This window comes from Lagenorhynchus albirostris, chromosome 10 (assembly GCF_949774975.1).
Source record: "Lagenorhynchus albirostris chromosome 10, mLagAlb1.1, whole genome shotgun sequence".
Taxonomy (NCBI): domain Eukaryota; kingdom Metazoa; phylum Chordata; class Mammalia; order Artiodactyla; family Delphinidae; genus Lagenorhynchus; species Lagenorhynchus albirostris.
Window position 1 is genome coordinate 31,653,603 of NC_083104.1, and position 22,246 is coordinate 31,675,848.

Sequence of the window (22,246 nt, forward strand, 5' to 3'; positions counted from 1 at the left end):
CACCGATACTTGCAACACGGATACAATTTAGGAATGGTCAAATGAAAGAATTGCAAAGGGCAAGATATGAGGAAAAGGGCTAGGAGCTTCCATGTCTTCTCCAGTGAGCCACCCTCCCAGCACCTCGATGTGATCACCAAACCAAAAGCTCCCTGAATCTCACTGTTCAAGAGTTTTTATATAACTCAATCTTCATCCTGCTACCCCTCCTCTTCCCAGAGATTGGTAAGCGGGCCCCAAAGTTCCAACCCTCTAATCACTTAGTCTTTCTGGTGACCAGTACCATCCTGAAGCTATCCAGGGGCTCCCAGCCACCAGTCATCTTATTAGCATATAAGAGACACACTTATCACTCAGGAGATTCCACGAGTTTTAGGCGTTGTGAGCCAGGAACCTGGGACAAAGACCAAATTTCTTTTTTACTGTATCACACTATTTCTTTAACACATTCAAAGAAGTTTCAAGGTATCAAATAACTTAGTTGAGGAGACTCGAAAGGCAGATATTCGAAGAAGAAAACCTTTTTAACAATTAAAAAAAATAAGCATACAGGTCTTACCGTGCAAACACACCAACTAAAAATATAAAGAAAAATTAAAATAGCCACAAGCTACTGAACACAGATCTTCCTAGACTTACGATGGTGTTATGTCCCAATAAACCCATTGTAAGTAAGTTGAAAATGCATTTCATTCACCTAACCTACCGAACATCATAGCTTAGTCTAGCCTACCTTAAACATGCTCAAAACATTTATATTAGCCTACAGTTGGGAAAAACCATCTAACACAAAGCCTATTTTATAATAAAGTGTTGAATATCTCATGTAATTTATTGAGTATTATACTAAAAATGAAAAACAGAATGGTTGTATGGGCACAGATGGTTGTAAGTGTACTGGCTGTTTACCCTTGGGATTGCAGAGCTGACTGGGAGCCGTGGCTTGCTGTTGCTGCCCGGCACCACAAGGGAGTATCATACCACATTTTGCAGGAAAAGATCAAAATCTTAAGTACTGTTTCTACTGAATGTATTATCACTTTCATACCATCATGAAGTCGAAAAATCCTAAATTGAACTACTGTAAATCAGGGACTGTTTGTACTTATTCTGTGCCAAACATTCTGCTTACTGCTTTACAAGAATTCCCATGATCTCTACAACAATCCTATGAGGTGAATCTCACTATTAGCCTCATTTTTAGATGAGGAAAACTGAGGCACAGAGACTCCTCAAGGTCACACACCTGGCAAGCAATGGAGCCAGGATTCCAACTCAGGTAGTCCAACCTTAAAACTTCTACCAGCAGTGTTCAATAACCCCAAAGATTTGATAGCAGCTCTATTTTCCCCTCCTCAATTCTGCTAACTTCTGGGTTTGCGTTTCCCAGAATACATCATTCTCTTTAGGCTTTTCTGCCTTAAACACACACTATTCCCTGGGGCTGGAATGCCCTGCTCTATTTTATACAGAGAGTAAACCCTCACTCTTCATACAGTAGCTTAAAAACAACTTTGTCTATGAAGCCCTCTTCATTCCTTCCATATTTGCTGCCCCCAATCCTAGAGAAGGAATACATCACTCCCTTAGCTCCTTGGAAACAATGATTTGTAGATACTTCTATTGTTGGACTTATTTGTATTGTAACTATATTTTTCAGTACTATCTGTTGGGCACTACACTGCACACATGAGACACTCAGATACTTGTTAAGGACTAGGAATGGTCCCAGTTTAAGTTCAACTATAATTTAAACGACTACTTCCTTCTAGTCAAGACAACATCATTCATTCTAACAATATTTTACCATGCTCTATAGGCCTGCATATGCAAAAGATGCACTGGTGAGAAAAATTAATATCTTAAGATTCCCAGGTTCAGACTGGGACTTATAAATTGCATCTTTCCAACCATTTCTCAACTCCCACATTAAGACTTTGGCACTAGAGCTTCTCAATAATACCAAAATTTTGTCTCTACCTCTTCAGTATTCATATCTTACTCTTGGTTAGACTTTTGTTTCAACAAATGTAGTTAAATTTCGAAACACCATCTAGTAAATTCAATAAAACAAAAGTCTAACCAAGAGTAAGACATTCACACTAAGAAACTAGTGACAGAAATTAAGCCACACAGTACTTCAAAAGCTGCTCTGCTAGACTATCCACACTGAACTCTACATTCTTCCATTTCCTCCACACTAACCTGCTTTCACTAACCTATTACTCCATCTAACAGTCCTCTTTTTTTTTTTGCGGTATGCAGGTCTCTCACTGCTGTGGCCTCTCCCGCCGCAGAGCACAGGCTCCGGACGCGCAGGCCCAGCGGCCATGGCTCACGGGCCCAGCCGCTCTGCAGCATGTGGGATCTTCCCAGACGGGGGCACGAACCCGTGTCCCCTGCATCGGCAGGCAGACTCTCAACCACCGCGCCACCAGGGAAGCCCAGTCCTCTTTTTTTATAAGAGCATTTTGAGATATAATTCACACACCATACAATTCACCAATCTAAAGTGTACAATTCAGAGCAACCATCACCACAATTTTTAAAAATTTTTTTAAATGCCACAATCATTTTTATAACATTTTGGTCATCCCAAAGAGAAACCTGTACCCATTCAGCAGTCACTCCATGTATTACATTACTCAGGGTTCTCCAGAGAAACAGAGCCAGTAGGATGTATATATATACAGAGAGAGAGAGATTTCTTTTAATTAGCTCACATAACATTCTGGGGGCTGTCAACTGAAATTTGCAGGGCAGGCCAGCTGGCTGGAGAAGGGAAGAAGTGCTGTTGCAGTCTTGAGTAAGATGGCTCTCTGAAGGCAGAATTCCTTCTTTGGGGGAACCTCAGTCTTTTCTCTTAAGGCCTTCAACTAATTGGATAAGACTCACATTCTGGAGGGTAATCTGCTTTATTCAAAGTCTACTGATTTAAACGTTAATCACATTTTTAAAATACCTTCACAGCAACATCTAGACTGGTATTTAACCAAAAACTGCATACCATGGCCTCACCAAGTTGACATATAAAATTAACCATCACACTCCCTGTTACCTCCTGCTCCTGGAAACCACTAATCTACTTTCTCTCTATGGATTTGCCTATCCTACACATTTCATATAAAGAGAATTAAACAATATGTGGCCTTTCACTGAACATAGTGTTTTCAAGGTTCATCCATGTTGTAGTATGTATCAATATTTCATTCCTTTTAATTACCAAATAATATTCCTTTATATAGTATACCACATTTTACTTACCCACTCATCAGTTGAAGGACATTGGGTTGCTTTTTTCTTTTTTACAATGAACATTTGTACAAGTTTTTGTGTGGACATATGTTTTGATTTCTCTTGGGTATATACAAAGGAGTAGAATTGCTGGCTTATATGATAACTCTGTATCATTCCTTTTTACTACGCAAAATTTTCCAAAAAATTCAGAGCTACAAATTCTGTTTATTCTACAAGCATAACTACCATTGCTATACTAGTAACATACAGCATGATCTTATCTTCTACCCCTGAACTTCTGAAGTGGAAGGAAACATAACTGGCATCTAATAATACAGTTAATATTTCTATATTTAAAGTTAAAAAACCAAATATATTCATTTTTTTCTAAATTAGATTTACTTATAGGGGGAGGTCACATATATAATTTAAAATACAACCTCCAAACATACTATACTTAGAAATTATCCAATGAAGGATGTGGAAAGAAGGGAACTCTTGTACACTGTTGGTGGGACTGTAAATTGGTGTAGCCACTGTGGGAAAACAGTATGAAGAGTCTTCAAAAAACTGAAAAGAGAACTACCATATGATCCAGCAATTCCACTCCTGGGTGTATAGCCAAAAACAAAAAACAAAAAAACCCAAAAACACTAATAAGATACATGCACCCCAATGTTCATAGCAGCATTGTTTACAACAGCCAAGACATGGAAGCAAAATAAGTGTCCATCAACAGATGAATGGATAAAGAAGGTGTGCTATATATGTTCAACAGAATACTACTAAGCCATAAAAAAGAATGACATTTTTCCATCTGCAACAACATGAATGGACCTGGAGGGTATTATGCTTAGTGAAATAAGTCAGAAAGAGAAAGACAAATACTGTATATTATCACTTATATGTGGAATTTAAAAAATAAACCAATGACTATAACAAACAGAAACAGACTCACAGATATAGAGAAGAAACTAGTGGTTACAGTGCGGAGAGGGAAAAGATAGGGGTAGGGGATTAAGAAGTACAAACTACTATGAATAAAATACATAAGCTATAAGGATAAACTGCACAGCACAGGGAATATAGCCAATATTTTATAATAACTTTAAATGGAGTATAATCTTGAAAAATTGTGAACCACTATGTTGTACACCTGAAACTTATATTTTGTAAATCAACTATACCTCAATAAAAATAAAGCATACTAAAAAGTTATCCAATGAAAGAGTATCTTTTTTAGTATATTATAGTATCTGAACAGTGATACTCTAATATCTTTACATGTAGAGGTCTTTTTTTCAAATTGTAAAATTTTAAGTAATAAATAAATATTGTTTGAGGAACTGATCTTCAATTGAAACTCTACACAGATTTACTACCAAAATATCTATGAGTTAATAGACAATAAGGTTATTTCAATATTTTTTTTTCTTTTGATCTATTGCTCACTAACTGGTTGGTGATGAGATTAACAATGACTAATTGTGCGGAGGTGCTGAGGTAGCAAGCAACAGAGCGATCCAGAGCATGTATTCTGCAATCAGATGACTGGGGTTCAAATCCTGACTTCACCACTCTCTGCGTTACCCTGAACAAATTCCTTCATCTTCCTGAAGCTCAGCTTTCTCATCCTGAGGATAATAATACTAACAAATTCAAAAGTCTCTTGTGAGGATTAAATGAGATAATGCATATAAAACTCAGTGTACCACCTGGTAAGTGCTCAATAAAATGATATTAATTTTACAGCAGTCTGGATGCTGGTCATAACCTAGAGCATATTAACACATTTCAGATAAGCTGAGCATAATTCACTTGATATCATCAGCTAAAAAGTACATTTAAAACTATGATCCAATTGCTTATGAAAAAAAGTAACAACAACAAAAAAACCTTACTTATCTACATACCCAAGTAGACAAATGCACAGAAAAAGCTCTGAAAATTACATACCAAACTAATAACAAAAGTTACTTCTAGAGGAAGGGAAGAGGATAAGAGGTACCTATGTGAAGGAGGACATATATATATACTCCACATATGTCCTATTGCTTCAATTTTTATGAGAATGTATCCATTATTTTTGTAAGTGAAAAATAAAAAAAGGAAGAATAGCTTGAAGGTCCATATTGGAAATTCATTTCTACTTGACTCAGCTAGAATAAGTCAGTAGTTATAAATGTAGATAAAATCATAAGCCTGAAAGTATTGATAAAACCTTAATGCAAATAAATAAGAAAACAAAGTTTCCTATGTCTTTAAATTAAAATCTAATCCAAATTACATATTTGACAAAGAATACAGCAGAATCACCAAAGGCTTCCATGTTTTCAAGTGCCTATATAAACTTTACTTTTTCTCTTTACACCTGTCAGCTATTCTCTTTAAAGAATTAAAAATTTACACGGCACACAAGTTTTTCCAAGGCTGTTTCATTCATTTGCATAAACACTCAAATCCAAATCAGTTGCATGAATGCAAACTTAAGAAAAAATATATTTATTGCTAGGAGTAGTAGGGGTATGTTTAAAAAGTGCTAGCTGACTCAGAGAAATAATTAACTCAGATTCTCTCAGTCTTTGAAAGTCTGTCATATGACAAGCTTTTTAGTTATACCTCCAGAAAATAATAGCTTAGATTACCCTTCAAGAGAGCAAAAGACAGATTTTCATTACAATAATTGTTCATTCCATAATAAGATAGTTCAGAATAAATGTCTAGCAGTTGGCTTTTATCTCAGAGGGAAACAATCTAGATTCTGGTTCCAACTCTCCACAGTTACTAAGAGATGACCTTGTGCAAATAACCTCTAAACAGCAAACTCTTTTTTCATAAAATGGAGCCAGTCTGCGGTTGCTCTACCTACCTCCTAAGTGTTATACAGATCAAGTGAAATAAGAAAGCATTCTGAATATCATCAAACCCTTAAAAGTATTATTTTGCATGAGAATGGATATATATGTAATGGCTCAAAATTCATAATATCACCAATCACAAGATTATCTAAGATACCAAAACACTCGGCAAAGTGTCTTGCACACTGCAAATTCTCAATAAGTAATGATTTATACAAACACCATGTATTGGAAACTGAGTCCATGATCTCAAACTGAGAATTAACTCGAATGACCTTCTGCTCTTTGACCCTCCTCAGGGTCTGCAGAAACAGAAACTGCTCCATTGTTCACATTTCACTCATTCAAGCATTTATGTAGTGCCTATTCCCTTGTTCTCAAGAGCTCACATCTGGCAGAGCAATAGTGCATTTGCGTCATAATTATTTTGTTGTCTGTGTCTCATAACGAAATTATATACAAAGTTCTATGGGAGTATAGAGGAAGAAGCAATTAATTCCTCAGTGGGAGTCAGGGAAGGTGTCACATTGGAACTGGGATGAAGGGGAAAAGTCATTCTGGAAGTCAAAACAGCAAAAACAGCACTTTTTCTAGGAACAATGAGCACTGTCACATAGCTACTGCACAGAGTCTGGGGCAAAGGAAAAAACAGTAATAGAAAATGAAGCTGGAAAAAAAAAGGAATGAGAGACGATTTTGAAGGTTTTGTATATCATGTTAAAAACTAATGGGGCAAAAAAAAAAATTAAAGGGGCAAACAACCTAGATTTTGAGCAGGCGTATAAACTGTTCATCTACTGGTAGTGGTAGTGAGAGAAGCATGGGCAGGAAAGAGTCCTTAGAACATTTCTGCAGCTAACAAATGCCACCATTTTTCTGGATTCAAGTAACTGATATACATTAAGAACCAATCTCACAATCTTTTCACTTAAAACTCTAAATGACAGACACCCTCCTCCCTATTTATAAAAGAGAATAGATACTAAGCGCTAACATAAATACCACTTGAGAAAACCAAACAGGAGCCTGAGAAGGTAAAGAATAAAGTTAAGCCAAGGAGTAAAGTCAAATAACTAAGTAGAACAAAAATGTTTTAAGTGTATACACCAACCATATTTTTAACAACTTGAAATAATAGACAAAATATTTCATTAACTTTCCACTACTGTTAAAAGTAACAGAGAAGGAAATGATGATGTGCTGTGGATACATAACCAGGCCTTCTGAACACGTTTACATTAATGCACATTAAATATAACATGTCAAATACATGTCTTTCTCACAAAAACTAGCTCTTAATGACCTTTGTAACTTCTGTAAAAAAAAAAATAACAAACAAAAAAAACAGATATCTGTTGAAACATAATACAGACAAAATCAATGAATGTATGATCTGCCACTCTCCCCAGAAGCTGAGGCCAGGATCTTTGCAGTCATACGGAAGGAAGAAGGAAGAAACAATCCTGGTTGTCAAATTCTGCAGATTTCTCCTTTGCAATGACTTTCTTGCAACGTCCTTGAAACGTGCCACATCATTCCTGCTTCTATGCCTTTACTTGAGCAATTCTTCCCACCCAAAACTCCTTTCCGACTGACTTTATCTACATTCTGCCCTATTCAAAAAGTCCTAAGGTCTAGCTCAAATTGCATCTCGTCCATGAAACCTTTCCTAAAATCTCCAGTCCGTACAGACCTTCTCTCTTTGCTGAAGTCCTAACAGACAAGTTAACACATTTGTCTTTTTTCATTTTCTGGCATTTAGTCGTTTTCTTTGCTACTATTAACCTGGCCCACGCCCCTACAACATGACATCATATCTAAACTTTTACAAAGCCTTGGAATAGCAAAGCGGTTAAGAGCTTGGATTCAAGAGTCAGAAAACCTCAGTTCAAATCCCACCTCTACCATTTATTAGCTATATGAACTTGGGCAAGTTAACCTAATCTAATCACTCTGTGCCTTAATTTCCTCATATGTTAATATGGGAAAAATAAGCACCTATCTTAGATATTTAAGTTTTAAATAAGTTAACACGTAAAGCATTTAGAACAGGGCATGGTACAATGTACACAATAAGTTTAGTTAAGCTAACAGTTACCCGTTTTTACTTGCTCCAGGCCTCTCTACACGTGGACCTTTTATCACTCTTAAATAATGGTTTTGGTACGTCAATGCTCGGCATAGAACTCTCCTGGGCCTTCCATAACCCATGGGTCCATGCCCTTAGTTTGGCAACAAAGGCATTCCACAACCTGGCACCAGGGTATCTACTCAGCTTCAGTTACTCAACATCTACTTAACAAGAAATAATAGGAAACAGACACATAAGGCAAGACCCTCTCCTCCAAGGTCTGAAAACTAATTCCAAAAACAAGGCAGAAACATGAAAACACCACACACAACGAATGTTCACCCATAGCTACTATCCAAGACCTTCTATCCAACAAAATCAGTTTCCTCAGTGTTTGGAAGATGCCCAAATCATTCAAAATAACTTGCTTTTGTCTGTTTTATTCCACCCTCATCCCCTCACACACAAACACAACCCATAAAAGCACCCTTTCTTAACCTGTACCTGTCCACTCCTGTTTTGAAGTCTAATTCAAACACCATCACTCTCTAGCCATTTGAACTTATATAATACTGTCTTATCTCAAATCAACTGTTCTCAAGGTGTTTAGTCACCCTCTCTATCCAAATATAAGCCCCTAAAAAGGAGTAACAATTTCTTACCAATTCTCTTCATTTTCCCCCCATGCCCCCACCCCACCACTATGCCCTCCACTGAAACAGATCATGATAGAACAGGTGCCCAAAAATATGTGCTGAATTTAAGTAAAAAAGTGAACCTGGAAGTAGACAACTACTACTACTACTTACTACTAGGTAAACTACGGTGAGACTGGAAATAAACTACTGTGTCCACCACCAGACTATCGCTGGTCCACAAAGCCTCAAATCAAATAGGGCCATCCAAATCAGAAGGAGGCAGTCCACTTACTATCTCTTCTATGTAACCACCATATGGGTAGATTTGCTTGTTCAGTGGTACCTTGAGTCAATAGAAGGGTTAATGACCATCCTATAATCTGCCATCTAATTTGAAGAGTCTGACCTCCAAAAAGGAGTGAAGGATGATACACAGGGCCAGAAACCAAGCAGGGCAATATCCAACCGCTACATCCCTGAGTAGATGATTTGGGGAAGCTTATTAAATTCCACTCTCCGGCAAACCTGTCACCCTCCAGCATGCAGGTTTTAAGTACCATAACACATTCCATGAACTTAGCATTAAAAAATGTCACATAGATTTCCATCTGCCTACACTCTGCAAATTTCCTACAATAAACAGGTATTACTTGAATAATCAGAAAGTTTTAAGTGTTTATAATTTCTTCCAGCTTTTAATGGTTCTCCCATAATGATGAATGCAGAATGCAACACTCACAAATTGAAAGTCAACCAAAGGGCATATTACCCCAATTTTCCACTTCCCAGGTAAGGTGCCAATTTGGAGCAAAGTTCTTCACGTTTCAATTTTAAAAATTACTTCCACCTATGCCATCACATGAAAGAAAAAAATGTCTCATTACCTTCCTGAGATTCCACAGCACTACAGCAAATTGCAAAGACCTGCCTAGATGGTTCCCTTTCCCCCTGACCCCAAACACCCTCTTCTCTAAGGACTGAGCCCTTATTAAGGGCCAGGAACAGGGTGCTAAGTGATTTACATGATTATCTCAATGCTGGAAACAACAGTAGGTACTATTATTATTCCCAGAAGAGAAAACTGAAGTTTAAAGATGTTTGAGGAAAAAAACAAACAAACAAAAAGAACTTGCCTGAGGCAATGCTTAAAGAAGGAGGGGATTCTAGTGTCCTAGGAAGAAATTTGCTGGGAAAATATATTAGGCCCTAGGGACTTCTGTTATGATAAAATTGTAACAAATCCTCATACTGGAAATTTATTACAGAGAAAACAATAAATGATATTTGGTCTAATTGTGGGTTTTCTTTGTAACTGTGTACCTCACACTATCTGGCACATAACAGATGCTCAATCAAAACCTACTGTCTGGGGCTTCCCTGGTGGCACAGTGGTTAGGAATCCGCCTGCCAATGCAGGGGACGAGGGTTCAAGCCCTGGTCGGGGAAGATCCCACATGCCCGGAGCAACTAGGCCCGAGTGCCACAACTACTAAGCCTGCGCTCTAGAGCCCATGAGTCACAACTACTGAGCCCTCGTGCCACAACTACTGAAGCCTGCGCGCCTGGAGCCCGCACTCCCTAACAGGAGAAACCACCGCAATGAGAAGCCTGCACACTGCAACGAAAAGTAGCCCCCGCTCACTGCAACTAGAGAAATCCAACGTGCAGCAAGGAAGACCCAACGCAGCCAAAAATAATAGATAGATAGATAGAAAAAATTTTTTAAAAAATAATAGAAGAGGGACTTATGCTTCAGGAAAGGCTGAGTAGGTGTACTTTTCCTTATTTCTCCTGCTGAGAACAAATTAAAAGATTAAAAAAAAACAACCTACTGTCTGTTCAAACCTAAACTTTAAATAGTTAATTCTTAAAACAATTTGATCACATGGCAATATCTGACAGGTTGTTTTAAATAGACTAAGTGGTAGGTGGTAAAATAATCAATAGCTATATCTACCCCTAAAGTAAAGGCCTCACATCCTGAGTATGTTTTGGAAAGAAAAAAAAGTTCAAATGGTAGAAATAAGCTGCATATCCTTTAAAGACAAGGTTTTCTAATAACAAATTTCATTCAAAATTTCAACATATTTCAATTTATACAATAAACACTCACTATTGATCTATCCTTAGTCATCTCAAAATAAATCAAAGAAGGTACATTTGCAATGTACTTTAAGAAACGTATTACCTGATTAAGTTTCACCTTAACTATTGCCCAGGGACATAAAAGGACAAAAATGTAAAAGCTGATTAAGGCAACTATCTATGTTTGAATTTGACTGCCGGAAAGATGAGTTCTTTAAATTACTATAGGTAACCTATGAAGTCTTTCAGGCACCCAAACTTTACTTTCCAGGGAGAAAAAAGGATCTGTTCCACAGGTAAATAAATGAGCATCTGGTGTTATACAGAAAAATTAACATACTTTATAGTTTTTATCCTACATACAGAGCAGGATATAGATATTACACAAGCACACAGCACTTGGGCAATCTTTTCCTCCTTTCTTTGAAAAATGATTTATATAATAATTCCTTAATTCAGAAGTAACGCTTTCTCTCTTCCTTTTGAGGCTCAGGTTTCTTTCATTTCAAAACAGTACTCTTCTAAAAGACTTAAATTCTTCTTTTAAAAAAGACTTAATCATTTAACTCAGAAAGAGGGACCAAAAAGTCAGGAGGTGAAACCGGAGATATTCTTATTAGTCTTACATAACTTACGCTAAGTTGGAACTAATTCAGTAGCTTAACTAAAACTTGAGGTTTAAGCACAAACATGAGCTCTTTAGTATATTCTCCTCACACAGAGATAGTTTTAAAAATTGAAAGGGTCTTACTCAATTTTTTTCTTGTATTCTTAAAATATAAGCAACCACATGTATAGTTAATTAGGATGCCAACATTAAAATGCTAAAATAGTCAGTCACTTATAATGAAGAGCGCTAAATTCAAGCTATCACATCCAGGTAATGCAATAACTGATAGAGCTGGATATAATTTCAGAAAATAAATTTTTAACACTGATTTTTAAATATCACCTCTGTAAGTATGCATTAAGTGTTTTTATTAAGTGCTGAAGGGAACATCAAAAAGTGATTTTCAAAAGCAATTGGTATACGTTCACCCAACCTGCAAACAAAACTCTGAAATCGTCAAGTTAGTTGTTCATGCTTAATTAAATTGGCTTTGATAACTGCAAATTATCCCTTCCTAGGTAAATATGTATCAAATCTTCCAAAATAAATTTACACAAACACTGTCCTTGCTAGAAAAGCCCTGATCTGAACTCAACTAAAAGCTACTGTGTTAACTATATCTCACCACTGAGTCATTTGAGCCCCAGAGTAATACCGGCCGCAGATTCCCTGCATTGCTTTGGGAACTGCTGCTTGCTTCATCAAGCACTGAACTGCAAATTCACCTTTCTAAAAAGACTGAAAGCAAGAAGCCAAGTTTCGCTATCTAGTTTTCTAAAATGAATTAGGGTTTGGGATTTCACTGGGAATGACCACGTTATCAAGATGCCATCGTCCTCTCGAGGCATTTAATTAACAATACCTTCTCTGTTTTCCATTCAAACACCTCAATCAAATTTCCACTAGAACCAGACACACAAAAAGTTGGTTTTATGGCCTTGCTGAAAGTCTCCTCTGGGTGCAAGCCCTGGGATCCCACATTCATTATGCAGAAGGGGCAAAGGGAAACGAAAAGCAACAATTGTTAGACAACGTAGTGACATTACCTTGCCCGTCTTGTGATCAAACCAGACGAGAGCATGGTTCCTTGACAGCACTTTGCAATCAAAGGTAGCATTATTCTGTGCTGGTCGACAGCGGGCCACCGAGCGGCCGATTTTAATAGGCTCGTCCAGGTAGACATGACGCTCCTGAAACGGGTGTGAGTTCGGGCGACAAGTGAAGATGGCCAAGGCTGACGGCATCGAGGACAGACTTGGGGTGTCTCTCCTACCAGGGACAAAGAGGAGTTCCACCGGATCCGGACTGCCCTTCACAAGCCTATACCCCTATCCCCCCCCAAATTTTAAATTAAAGCAAACTGCACATTGTCTAAGCATAACCAGTGAACATCAAAAACTCTTCACTGGGGTGGGAAGACAGGCCAGCGCAAGCCCCATCACCTCCTTTAAAACCCAGCAGGGCCCTGATCACAAAAAGTCCCCAACCGGCAGCTTTCAGTCCATCTTCTTCCCTGGGAAGAAAAGGCTCAAACATTGGACAGCTTCGGCCAAGAAAACTCCTGTAAGACAGTTTGAGGACTGGAGGTATACAACCAGATGAGTCACACACCAATTCTTGTGTTTTGTTTGGGATCGCGGCCGCTTTCCCCCCTCGGTGGCGGAAATGTTGCAGCACTGCAGCATGAAGAAAGGGTCGGTGCGGCCAGAAAGGTCCTTTCGGGCGGAAGAAAGGTGGTGTATCTGAGCACCTCTGGGCAGCCACCGCCCGTCCTCGAGGGCCTCGGGAGTGGAGGGACGAAAGGCGACGGGGGCGGCTAAGGGGTCTAGACGGCCAGCGGGACAGTCTGCATTGCCCCTGCTGCGCGGAGGCCGGCCGAGAGGTGGCACGGGGTCCCCGGACCGCCGTGGGCCGAGGCGGCGGTGGCTGAGGTCCTTGGCACGAGGAGCGGGGACCGGCGGGGGCGCGGGCAGCGGCCGAGGCGGGACTCCGGGGCACCTGGCGGGCGTCCCCGCGACCAGGGCGGGGATCCGGCTCCGCAGGAGGGTGCGGACCGAGCGAGGCGCGACCCGGGGGGAGGCTCCGGGGTCTCGACCCGCAGGAAGTTGGTCCCTGAACACCTGGGCTCCTGGCTGCTGCTCAGCACACCGGCCGCCTCCTTTTAGGGTCGCCCCCGCGAGGGTCGCATCTCAGGGGAGGCAGCCGAAGCTCCGGGCTGACGAGGAGGTGGGGGAGGGAGGCCGGCCCGGAGGTTGGGGGAGAGGCCTGGAGGCCCCGGGCTGGGTCCGCCGCAGCCTCCACCACTCGCGGCCGGTGGGACACCCTCAGGCTGTGCCCGACGAGGCAGAAAACTTTCCGATCTGGTGGGGCAAACATGAAAACAAACGGCCGTCAGCCGCCGGTGCCCGCCCGCCTCAGTCTTCGCCCCTCTCAACCCACCCGAGCCAGCCCCCGCGACTGGCCACGACCTCGACCGACCTCTCTGCGGACGGGCTGCGGGGATTGGGCGCCCGGACGCCACGACGGGTCCAGCTTCCCTTGCCGCCGCCGCCTCAGCTTACCTTGCCAGCGCCAGCCGCCATAGTGACTCTGACTGAAACCTACCCGGTGCACCGCCACGGGAACGCGCACCCTTCAAGGGGCCTCCTACCCTCTCTCCCGCGCCGTAGTCCGGAAGTCACGTGATCGATGCCTCGGAAGCCATGATGGACAAGGGCAGAAAAAGAGGGCAAGCTAATTTTTAACAAGCCTCCGAACGCCATCTTAGTTAAGGGTTAGACGCTTCAGCACCGTGGGACAACCTGTACCATTTTGGTTAAGGGCAGGAAAAAAATTTGACCTGTTGAAGGTTTTCTAAACATAACTTGACAAATTTCTACTTTAGCGTCTTGGTAGAAGGCGCCTACTTTTACTAAATCTTATTCACTATAGTCGTCGTTGAAAATACCACTGAGCAAGGCGAACAACCCCATCCAAAGGAGAGGTTATTAGCATCCATCTTAGCTGTGGGCAGCACAGAACCCCACGGCCGCCTTAGGTGTGAGCAACTAAATTCCCACAAGCCTTGGGATTTGTGCATCTAAAACAAGGCCTATCCTCCCCTTGCTGAAGTCTTCACTGTGTTATCCCGCCCGGAGGAACACTCTTTCTTAGTCCCTGCATTCCATTTCAAACAACCTTTCTTCTCACTGGGCCTGTCTTGTACCCCAGGGCTCCTAACTCAGATTCAACCCCGGAATGAATGTGACTTCATAAAGTTTAACATCACGTTGCTTCCAGAGAGTGGTCGAACAATTTCTAATGAAGAAAGGGGGACTGCTTCCACTCAAAACATTAAGGTAGATGAGGAGTCATTAGTCCGAAGAAGGAAAGATTTTGCAAAATCTAAACGAAAATTTCAAGAAAAGACAGTGGGAGTGAGTCTTACTCATTTAGAATCAGTGGTGGCGTCATTCTTCAGTTTCCTTTGACAACAGGCTCCACCACTTTGTGACCTTGGGCACGTTTCTAAACCTCTTCAAGCCTCGTTTTGTCATCTATTACATGGAGATAATACTTAACTCACTTCTTGTGAGAATTCAAGGTAGTAATCCATTTGCTCCTAAAAGAGTAACTACTTTGCATTTCAATTCTTATATACAGGGTTTGGACCCTATCCTAAGCTCTGTGCTGGGCCCTGGGGACACATAGGTGAACACAACCTCAATCCATGCCCTCTGAGAGTACACCTGAGTATTGTGAGATAGGGATGGGGAGAGGAAGGTGACAAACAGAGATAACTTCACTTTGATGTAATTAAGGCTAAGATGGAAACAAGCACTGGGTGCTAAAGGGGTCAGAGACGGCCTTCTACAGGAGGTAACTGAACTGAAACAAGGCTGGTAGAAAAACGGCAATGAATATGGTATTTGATGAATGGCTTCAGAAGTTTCCAGGAAGAAGGTTTAGCAAGAAAAAGAATAAGGCTATTTGAAATGGTGGACCAATGTGTCTGGCACATAATAGTAACTCAATAAATATTTGATACATGATTGAAAATTACATACTGTTACTCATTACAGGATAAAGTAGGAGTGGCACAAAGTGAGTCTGGAGAGAATATGTGTTAGATTATAAGGACCTTGTATACTTTTCTAACACTCTTCACTATTTCAGCAGATATGTATTGAATTATTACCATGTTCCAGGTACTTTTTTTTTTTTCTTTCCAGGTACTTGATTCTGGAGAAAAATAAGGATATGTTGAAAAGTTTTAATATAAGAGGATGAAAATTTTTCACTTGTGGTAACTTTTAGGCTTCTGTGGAGTAAAGTAATATAGAACCCGCCACATCCCCTAATGAGTTCTGTGCATGAACTTATAAGTCACTTATGCATTCTTGTCATTCATTCACTCTATAAATATTTAATTTGAATGTGGGAAACAGCTACTGCGACAGGCTCTGGAAATACAACAATTAAAAAAGAAAGACTCCCTTGAGTTACTTACAATTTAGTTGATGACACAATAAGATTCTTGCTGTAATGAGTTTATCAAGAGGAATGGGAGCATGGCGGAATAGTTTAAACTGAGATGAAAAATGAGTAGGAGTAGGCCAGCTAGTCTGATAGTAATGGGATAATGAAATTTTAGGCCAAGGAAACATTACAAACACCCAGAGACTCGGGAGGAAAGGACTTTAAGGGAATTACAAGTAGGTCTGTATTACTGGAGCATAAGGAGAGGTGGTCAAGAAAGAAGGGCACAGAAAAGTGGTTTCAGTTGCTGAAGGACTTGCAGGCAATGCAGTGGTCTTCGGAGTATTTCCATCTTTCTCCTAGAAGATCAAAGTAGAATAATGAAAATCAAGGTTTCAGAATCACACATTACATCACCATTTAAAAGCACTGTAAATTATAAATTATTAAGCTTCTCTAAGTTTCAATTTCCTCATTTGAAGAAAAGTAGATAGTACCCCCATGGAGTCTTGTTAGGATTAAATAAAATGATGTTAGGATTAAATACGATAATGATGCCTAGAAAATAATAGATGCTCACAGAATGTTAGTTTCTATTATTATTACTAATATTAAGAATTCTTCCAGGGCTTCCCTGGTGGTGCAGTTGTTAAGAATCCACCTGCCAATGCAGGGGACATGGGTTTGAGCCCTGGTCCAGGAGGATCCCACATGCTGCGGAGCAACTAATCCCATGCGCCACAACTACTGAGCCTGTGAACCACAACTGCTGAGCCTGTGTGCCACAACTACTGAAGCCCACATGCCTAGAGCCCGTGCTCTGCAACAAGAGGAGCCCCCACTCGCTGCAACTAGAGAAAGCCTGTGTGCAGCAATAAAGACCCAACACAGCCAAAAATAAATAAATTAAAAGAAAAAAAAAAGAATTCTTCCAGCCTTCCACATACAGTAAGGAGCAAGTTGTAATGTCTCTAATTTGTATATGGAGAAGCTTGTTCATAAATGTGGAAACAAAAAATGTCTCTTTATGTTGAGTTCTACTACAATCTCTTAAAATTAACGTTAAATAGAATATGCTTTTTCACACTTTTTTCAAAGAAAAGCTAGGACTGCTATAACCTGGAAGGGTAAAGAATCTCACCAAGCTACACAGGGTGCTGGAAATGCTAAAATGGCAATGAAGGCGTTCCTCACCCACTGGTATTTGGTAGGCACAGAAAAGGCTTAAATTAGACATCTCATACATGAGATATTTTGAATTCTAAGCCATGTGGGTGTTCCTCTCTACGATTCTGTATCCATACAATATTTTAATTAAATAAAAAGCATGTTATGTTTTGAGAAATTTGGAATGATAGTATTTCCCAATGTGGTAGCTTTCTCTTGCTTTATTGTTTTTACTTTTTTAACAAACTGATCATTATTACCACTGCTATGATCCATGCTACTTTTCAATCTAAGAAAAACAAAGAATGAATTGTAAAATTATTACCCTGGTACCGTGAAAGATAGGCAATCATTAGCATTTGAGATGTGTAAGAGACAGCTCGACTTACAGAGTTTACTCTGTAAACTCATTCAGTATGCAACCCTCCCTAAGTGATACTCATCTAATTGGATTTTAACCAATGACATATGATATCATGAATTATGGAACACTTGCATAATTGCTTAAGTAGAGTATCTGGTTTGCAAATACGTATAAGTAAACTAACTAAAGAGGAGACCTGGGGTAGTCAAAGATTAAAATTGAGAGGATATAATATTTTTAATGGCACACACTAGCTTCTTGAAACTGAAGTTTAATCTTCTTCACAATAAGGAAAGCTCTCCTCATCAGGGAGAGTCTAATGAGTGGAAATACTCTGTCATTTCCCAGGTGCCCAGGGTGGAGTTGCCCAGACATTCCAGAGGTACTGCTCATTGGTTTTTGGCTTCCTGGTTCTTCAGGAAATAAAAGAAGAACAATTACCTGAAGACAAGTAAAGACATTTATTTTTCATTCAGCAGTCTTTTTCTGTGAAAATAAAAAGAGGGAATCAGAAGATTAACTCTCGAAAGGATCATGGACAACTAATCCAGTTCCCTCATTTTGCAGGCAAGGAACCTGAGGCTCAGAGAAGGTACATTTATTGAAAGTGTATTTTTTTAACATCTTTATTGGAGTATAATTGCTTTACAATGGTGTGTTAGTTTCTGCTTTATAACAAAGTGAATCAGCTATACATATACACACATCTCCATATCTCTTCCCTCTTGCGTCTCCCTCCCTCCCACCCTCCCTATCCCACCCCTCTAGGTGGTCACAAATCACTGAGCTGATCACCCTGTGCTATGAAGCTGCTTCCCACTAGCTATCGGTTTTACATTTGGTAGTGTGTATATGTACATGCCACTCTCTCACTTTGTCCCAGCTTACCCTTCCCCCTCCCCATGTCCTCAAGTCCATTCTCTAGCAGGTCTGCGTCTTTATTCCCGTCCTGCCCCTAGGTTCTTCATGACCTTTTTTTTTTTTTTTCAGATTCCATATATATATGTTAGCATATAGTATTTGCTTTTCGATTTCTGACTTACTTCACTCTGTATGACAGACTCTAGGTCCATCCACCTCACTACAAATAACTCAATTTCCTTTCTTAAAAGTATAGAACACTTCACGAATTTGCATGTCATCCTTGCGCAGCGGCCATGCTAATCTTCTCTATCGTTCCAATTTTAGTATATGTGCTGCCGAAGCGAGCACTTGAGCGTGTATTTACCACACGTTTTCCTCATGACATCTCTGTGTGGTATTAACCCCATTTTATAGGTAAGGAAACTAAGGCTTAAAGAGATTGAGTGACTGATCCTAAATCACCATGCTAGATCTAAAGTACATGCTGGGTTGTTTGGGTTTTTTCTTTTTAAAAATTTTCTTTAGTGTTTTTTTTTGTTTTTTTTTTTGTTGTTTTTGATTGATAAAGCTAATACATATTCATTCCATATATTCATATAAGCAACAGTAAGGAAAGTAAAAATCCTCTCTATCCTCATCACAAATCCTCAGCCTAGGGCTAGCTACTATTAACAGTTTATTAGCTATATTCTTCCAGATGTTTTTCTAAGCCATATGAGGCATGCCCTTTAAAAAAATACCATATCATTTATCATAAATGGGAAAATCAACACTAGGAGTCTTATTCCTAAAAGTGATAAATACTTTATATCAATAGCAAAAAGCCTGGACAAGGGGAGAAAGAAGAGGAAGAGAAGAAATTCTATTTATTTTTGTCACTCTTGTGTAAGTCCCTTTTTGATTACTGGAAGTGTTCTCTTGCTTTTTATAATCAATTTAAGAATGTTAGCTGGAATGCAGCAAATGCTTAAGAATAAAAGGGATGGGTCAGAAAGCCACATGAGGCATTTTCTTTCTGAATTTTTATTGGTACATTTGGGTTTGTTTTTAAATAACTTAGTTATCAATTAAAATATCAGAGACTTCCTATGTGGTGGTTTTGTTCATCTAGTGAGTTTTTTAAAAAATATTTTAAGTATATTCTTTATTCTAGGAAGACTATAACATTTTATTTTATTTTATTTATTTTTGGCCGTGCTAGGTCTTCGTTACTGTGCGCGGGCTTTCTCTAGTTGCGGCGAGCGGGGGCTACTCTTCATTGCGGTGTGCGGGCTTCTCATTGCGGTGGCTTCTCTTGTTGCGGAGCACGGGCTTTAGGTGTGCGGGCTTCAGTAGCTGTGGCACGCGGGCTCAGTAGTTGTGGCTCACGGGCTTCATTGCTCCGTGGCATGTGGGATCTTCCCAGACCAGGGCTCGAACCCATGTCCCCTGCATTGGCAGGCAGATTCTTAACCACTGCGCCACCAGCGAAGTCCCAAGACTATAACATTTTAAATCATCGGGGTTTTTTTGTTTTTTGTTTTTTTTTTCAGTACACGGGCCTCTCACTGTTGTGGCCTCTCCCATTGCGGAGCACAGGCTCCGGACGCGCAAGCTCAGCGGCCATGGCTCACGGGCCCAGCTGCTCCGCGGCATGTGGGATCTTTCCGGACCTGGGCACAAACCCGTGTCCCCTGCATCGGCAGGCGGACTCCCAACCACTGCGCCACAGGCGAAGCCCAAAATCATCGTTTTTTCATGTAATTATTTGTATTTCCTTTTGATAAGCTCCGTTAGAGCTTTTCTTTCACATAAATGCATTGTTCCTACAACTGTACAACACGGTCATAGATAATGGTCAAAAGCATCTCACTGAATGGTTATAATTTAGAGAATTCATAGATTTCTTAGGAATCTTTGATCTTAAGCATCCCTAAGACGACTGGTTGAAATGTAGTAAACAGACTGTGCAGTAAAATGAGTCTGCAGTGCCTGCTCTTCCTCCACCCCCATTCCCACCGAGCATGCTCAGCATATGAGGCTTGGTGGGAGAAGACTGTTGCTGGAATCTGCTGGGCTTTCTGTAGGGCTGATTTCATGAATGTGTGACCTTACATGGCGCTTGAGGACTCTGCTGTCTTGAAATTCTTAATACTTTTTAAACGAAAGGCCCCTCAGTTTTACTTTGTACTGGGCTTGTCAAATTATAGAGCTGGTCCCACCTTGGGCATACTGCTTTGAGAACCCAGGCTCCTCTGTACAAGTCCAGCATGTTAACAAGCACAACATATGAAATGCTAGGAGAAATTAGTGGGCTACTGACAGCGAACAAGCATCCCTATAGAAATGAGACCTTTTCAAGTGAAACCAGTCAGGTCCATCTCTCTAGCTCCTGGAATCTAATTATATAATTTGGTATCAGTGGCAAAGATGGTTGCCGAAGAAAACGTGCCTTGATTTTGTGACTTATCTTCTTACTCTTAGACTCTGAAGTTATTCTTGAAAATGATAATTAGAATAATACGAAATCAACACAGAATCTCTGTCCATTAAAGTTTTGCTTTTTATTATAAAACATTTCAAATGTACAGGAAAACTACAATTGCAATGAACACACATATATACTCCTCTTTGAGTAAAAGTTGTTACCATTTGGCCATATTTGCCATATCTATCTATGTATCTGTGTGTTTTCTGAACTTTGCCGCTCCGCGGCATGTGGGATCTTCCCGGGCCAGGGCACGAACCCGTGTCCCCTGCATCAGCAGGCGGACTCTCAACTGCTGCACCACCAGGGAAGCCCCATGTTTTCTGAACTTTTGACAGTGAGTTGCAGACATCATGACACTACTCTGAAATAGTTCAACATGCCCTTCCTAACAATTCAGACATTCTCCTAAATAATGAAAATATAATGCTTTTTTTAAAAAAAAAGTATTTTATTTGTAATGTAGAAAACTTGGAAAACAGAGATGTATAAAGAAAAATTACCCATAATTCCACTGCCCAGAGATAACCACCATAAGTAGAAAAATGGCATCACGTTGTATCTATTTGTCCACACAGAATGAAGCATCTCTACTTATTTTCACCTTTACCAACATTTTCCATGCCTTCTGTAGTAGGCAGAATAATGGCCCCTCAAAGATGTCCATATTCTAATCCGCAGAACCTATGAGTATGTTATGTTGCAAGGCAAAGGAGACTTTGCAGTTACAATTAAGGGTACAGAATTTGAGCTGGGGATCTTATCTTGGATTATCTGGGTGGATCTGTTTTTAATCACATGAGTTCTTAAAAGTGGAAGAGGGAGGCAGCGAGTAAATCAGAGAAATGTGACATGAAGACTCAACCTGTTGCTGACTTCGAAGATAGAGGAAGCCTCCAAGAAATGAAGGGAGCCTCTAGATGATGGAAAAAGGCAAAGAAACTGATACTTTCCTAGAAACTTCAGAAAGGCCAGTGCCTTGATTTTAGCCTAGTGAGACCCAGTTGGACTTCTGACCTATAGAATTTTAAGGTAATAAATTTGCGTTGTCACTACATGTGTGGTAATTTATTATAGCAGCAATAGAAAATGAATATATCTCCCCATTTGTATTTGCCTTTGAAATGGAAGTCTTTTATTCTTTAGGACATTTTTTTAAAATTTATTTTTGGCTGCGTTGGGTCTTCATTGTTGCACGCAGACTTTCTCTAGTTGTGGCGAGCAAGGGCTACTCTTCGTTGCGGTGTGCAGGCTTCTCATTGCAGTGACTTCTCTTGTTGTAGAGCATGGGTTCTAGGTGCATGGGCTTCAGTAGTTGCAGCACACAGGCTTCAGTAGTTGTGGCTCATGGGCTTCAGTAGTTGTGGCTCACAGGCTCTAGAGCGCAGGCTCAGTAGTTGTGGTGCACGGGCTCAGTTGCTCCCTGG

At 40.2% G+C, this 22,246-nt stretch overlaps 2 protein-coding genes, 2 long non-coding RNA genes and 1 other non-coding gene across 47 annotated transcripts in view; 1 reads left to right on the forward strand and 4 right to left on the reverse strand.

The window, feature by feature from the left end:
* SLMAP (sarcolemma associated protein) overlaps window positions 1-12,743 on the reverse strand; it is a 148,070-nt gene extending 135,327 nt beyond the window's left edge. For all 43 annotated transcript variants that reach the window (XM_060161528.1, XM_060161529.1, XM_060161522.1 and 40 more), the window contains exon 1: window positions 12,546-12,743. In XM_060161528.1, coding sequence (XP_060017511.1) covers window positions 12,546-12,743 — 198 coding nt within the window. The remainder of the gene's footprint in view (window positions 1-12,545) is intronic.
* Window positions 12,744-13,529: 786 nt separating this feature from the next.
* LOC132527782 (arp2/3 complex-activating protein rickA-like) lies at window positions 13,530-14,261 on the reverse strand. The gene is made up of 3 exons (XM_060163826.1): window positions 14,249-14,261; window positions 14,061-14,145; window positions 13,530-13,859 (listed from the first exon to the last, which is right to left on the reverse strand). The coding sequence occupies exons 1-3, from the start codon at window positions 14,259-14,261 to the stop codon at window positions 13,661-13,663; spliced, it is 297 nt and encodes a 98-aa protein (XP_060019809.1). The 3' UTR covers window positions 13,530-13,660.
* Window positions 14,262-15,777: 1,516 nt separating this feature from the next.
* The window catches only part of LOC132526897 (uncharacterized), a 39,400-nt gene continuing 32,931 nt past the window's right edge, over window positions 15,778-22,246 (reverse strand). Inside the window, exons 3-4 of the long non-coding RNA XR_009542750.1 lie at window positions 17,930-17,974; window positions 15,778-16,316 (exon numbers count right to left, since the gene is read on the reverse strand). This is a non-coding gene — a long non-coding RNA (uncharacterized LOC132526897). The remainder of the gene's footprint in view (window positions 16,317-17,929; window positions 17,975-22,246) is intronic.
* LOC132526898 (uncharacterized) lies at window positions 17,936-21,828 on the forward strand. The gene is made up of 3 exons (XR_009542751.1): window positions 17,936-18,080; window positions 19,885-20,091; window positions 21,398-21,828. It is a non-coding gene; the product is annotated as an uncharacterized LOC132526898 (long non-coding RNA).
* On the reverse strand, window positions 18,596-18,700 carry LOC132528339 (U6 spliceosomal RNA). The gene has a single exon (XR_009543210.1). It is a non-coding gene; the product is annotated as a U6 spliceosomal RNA (small nuclear RNA).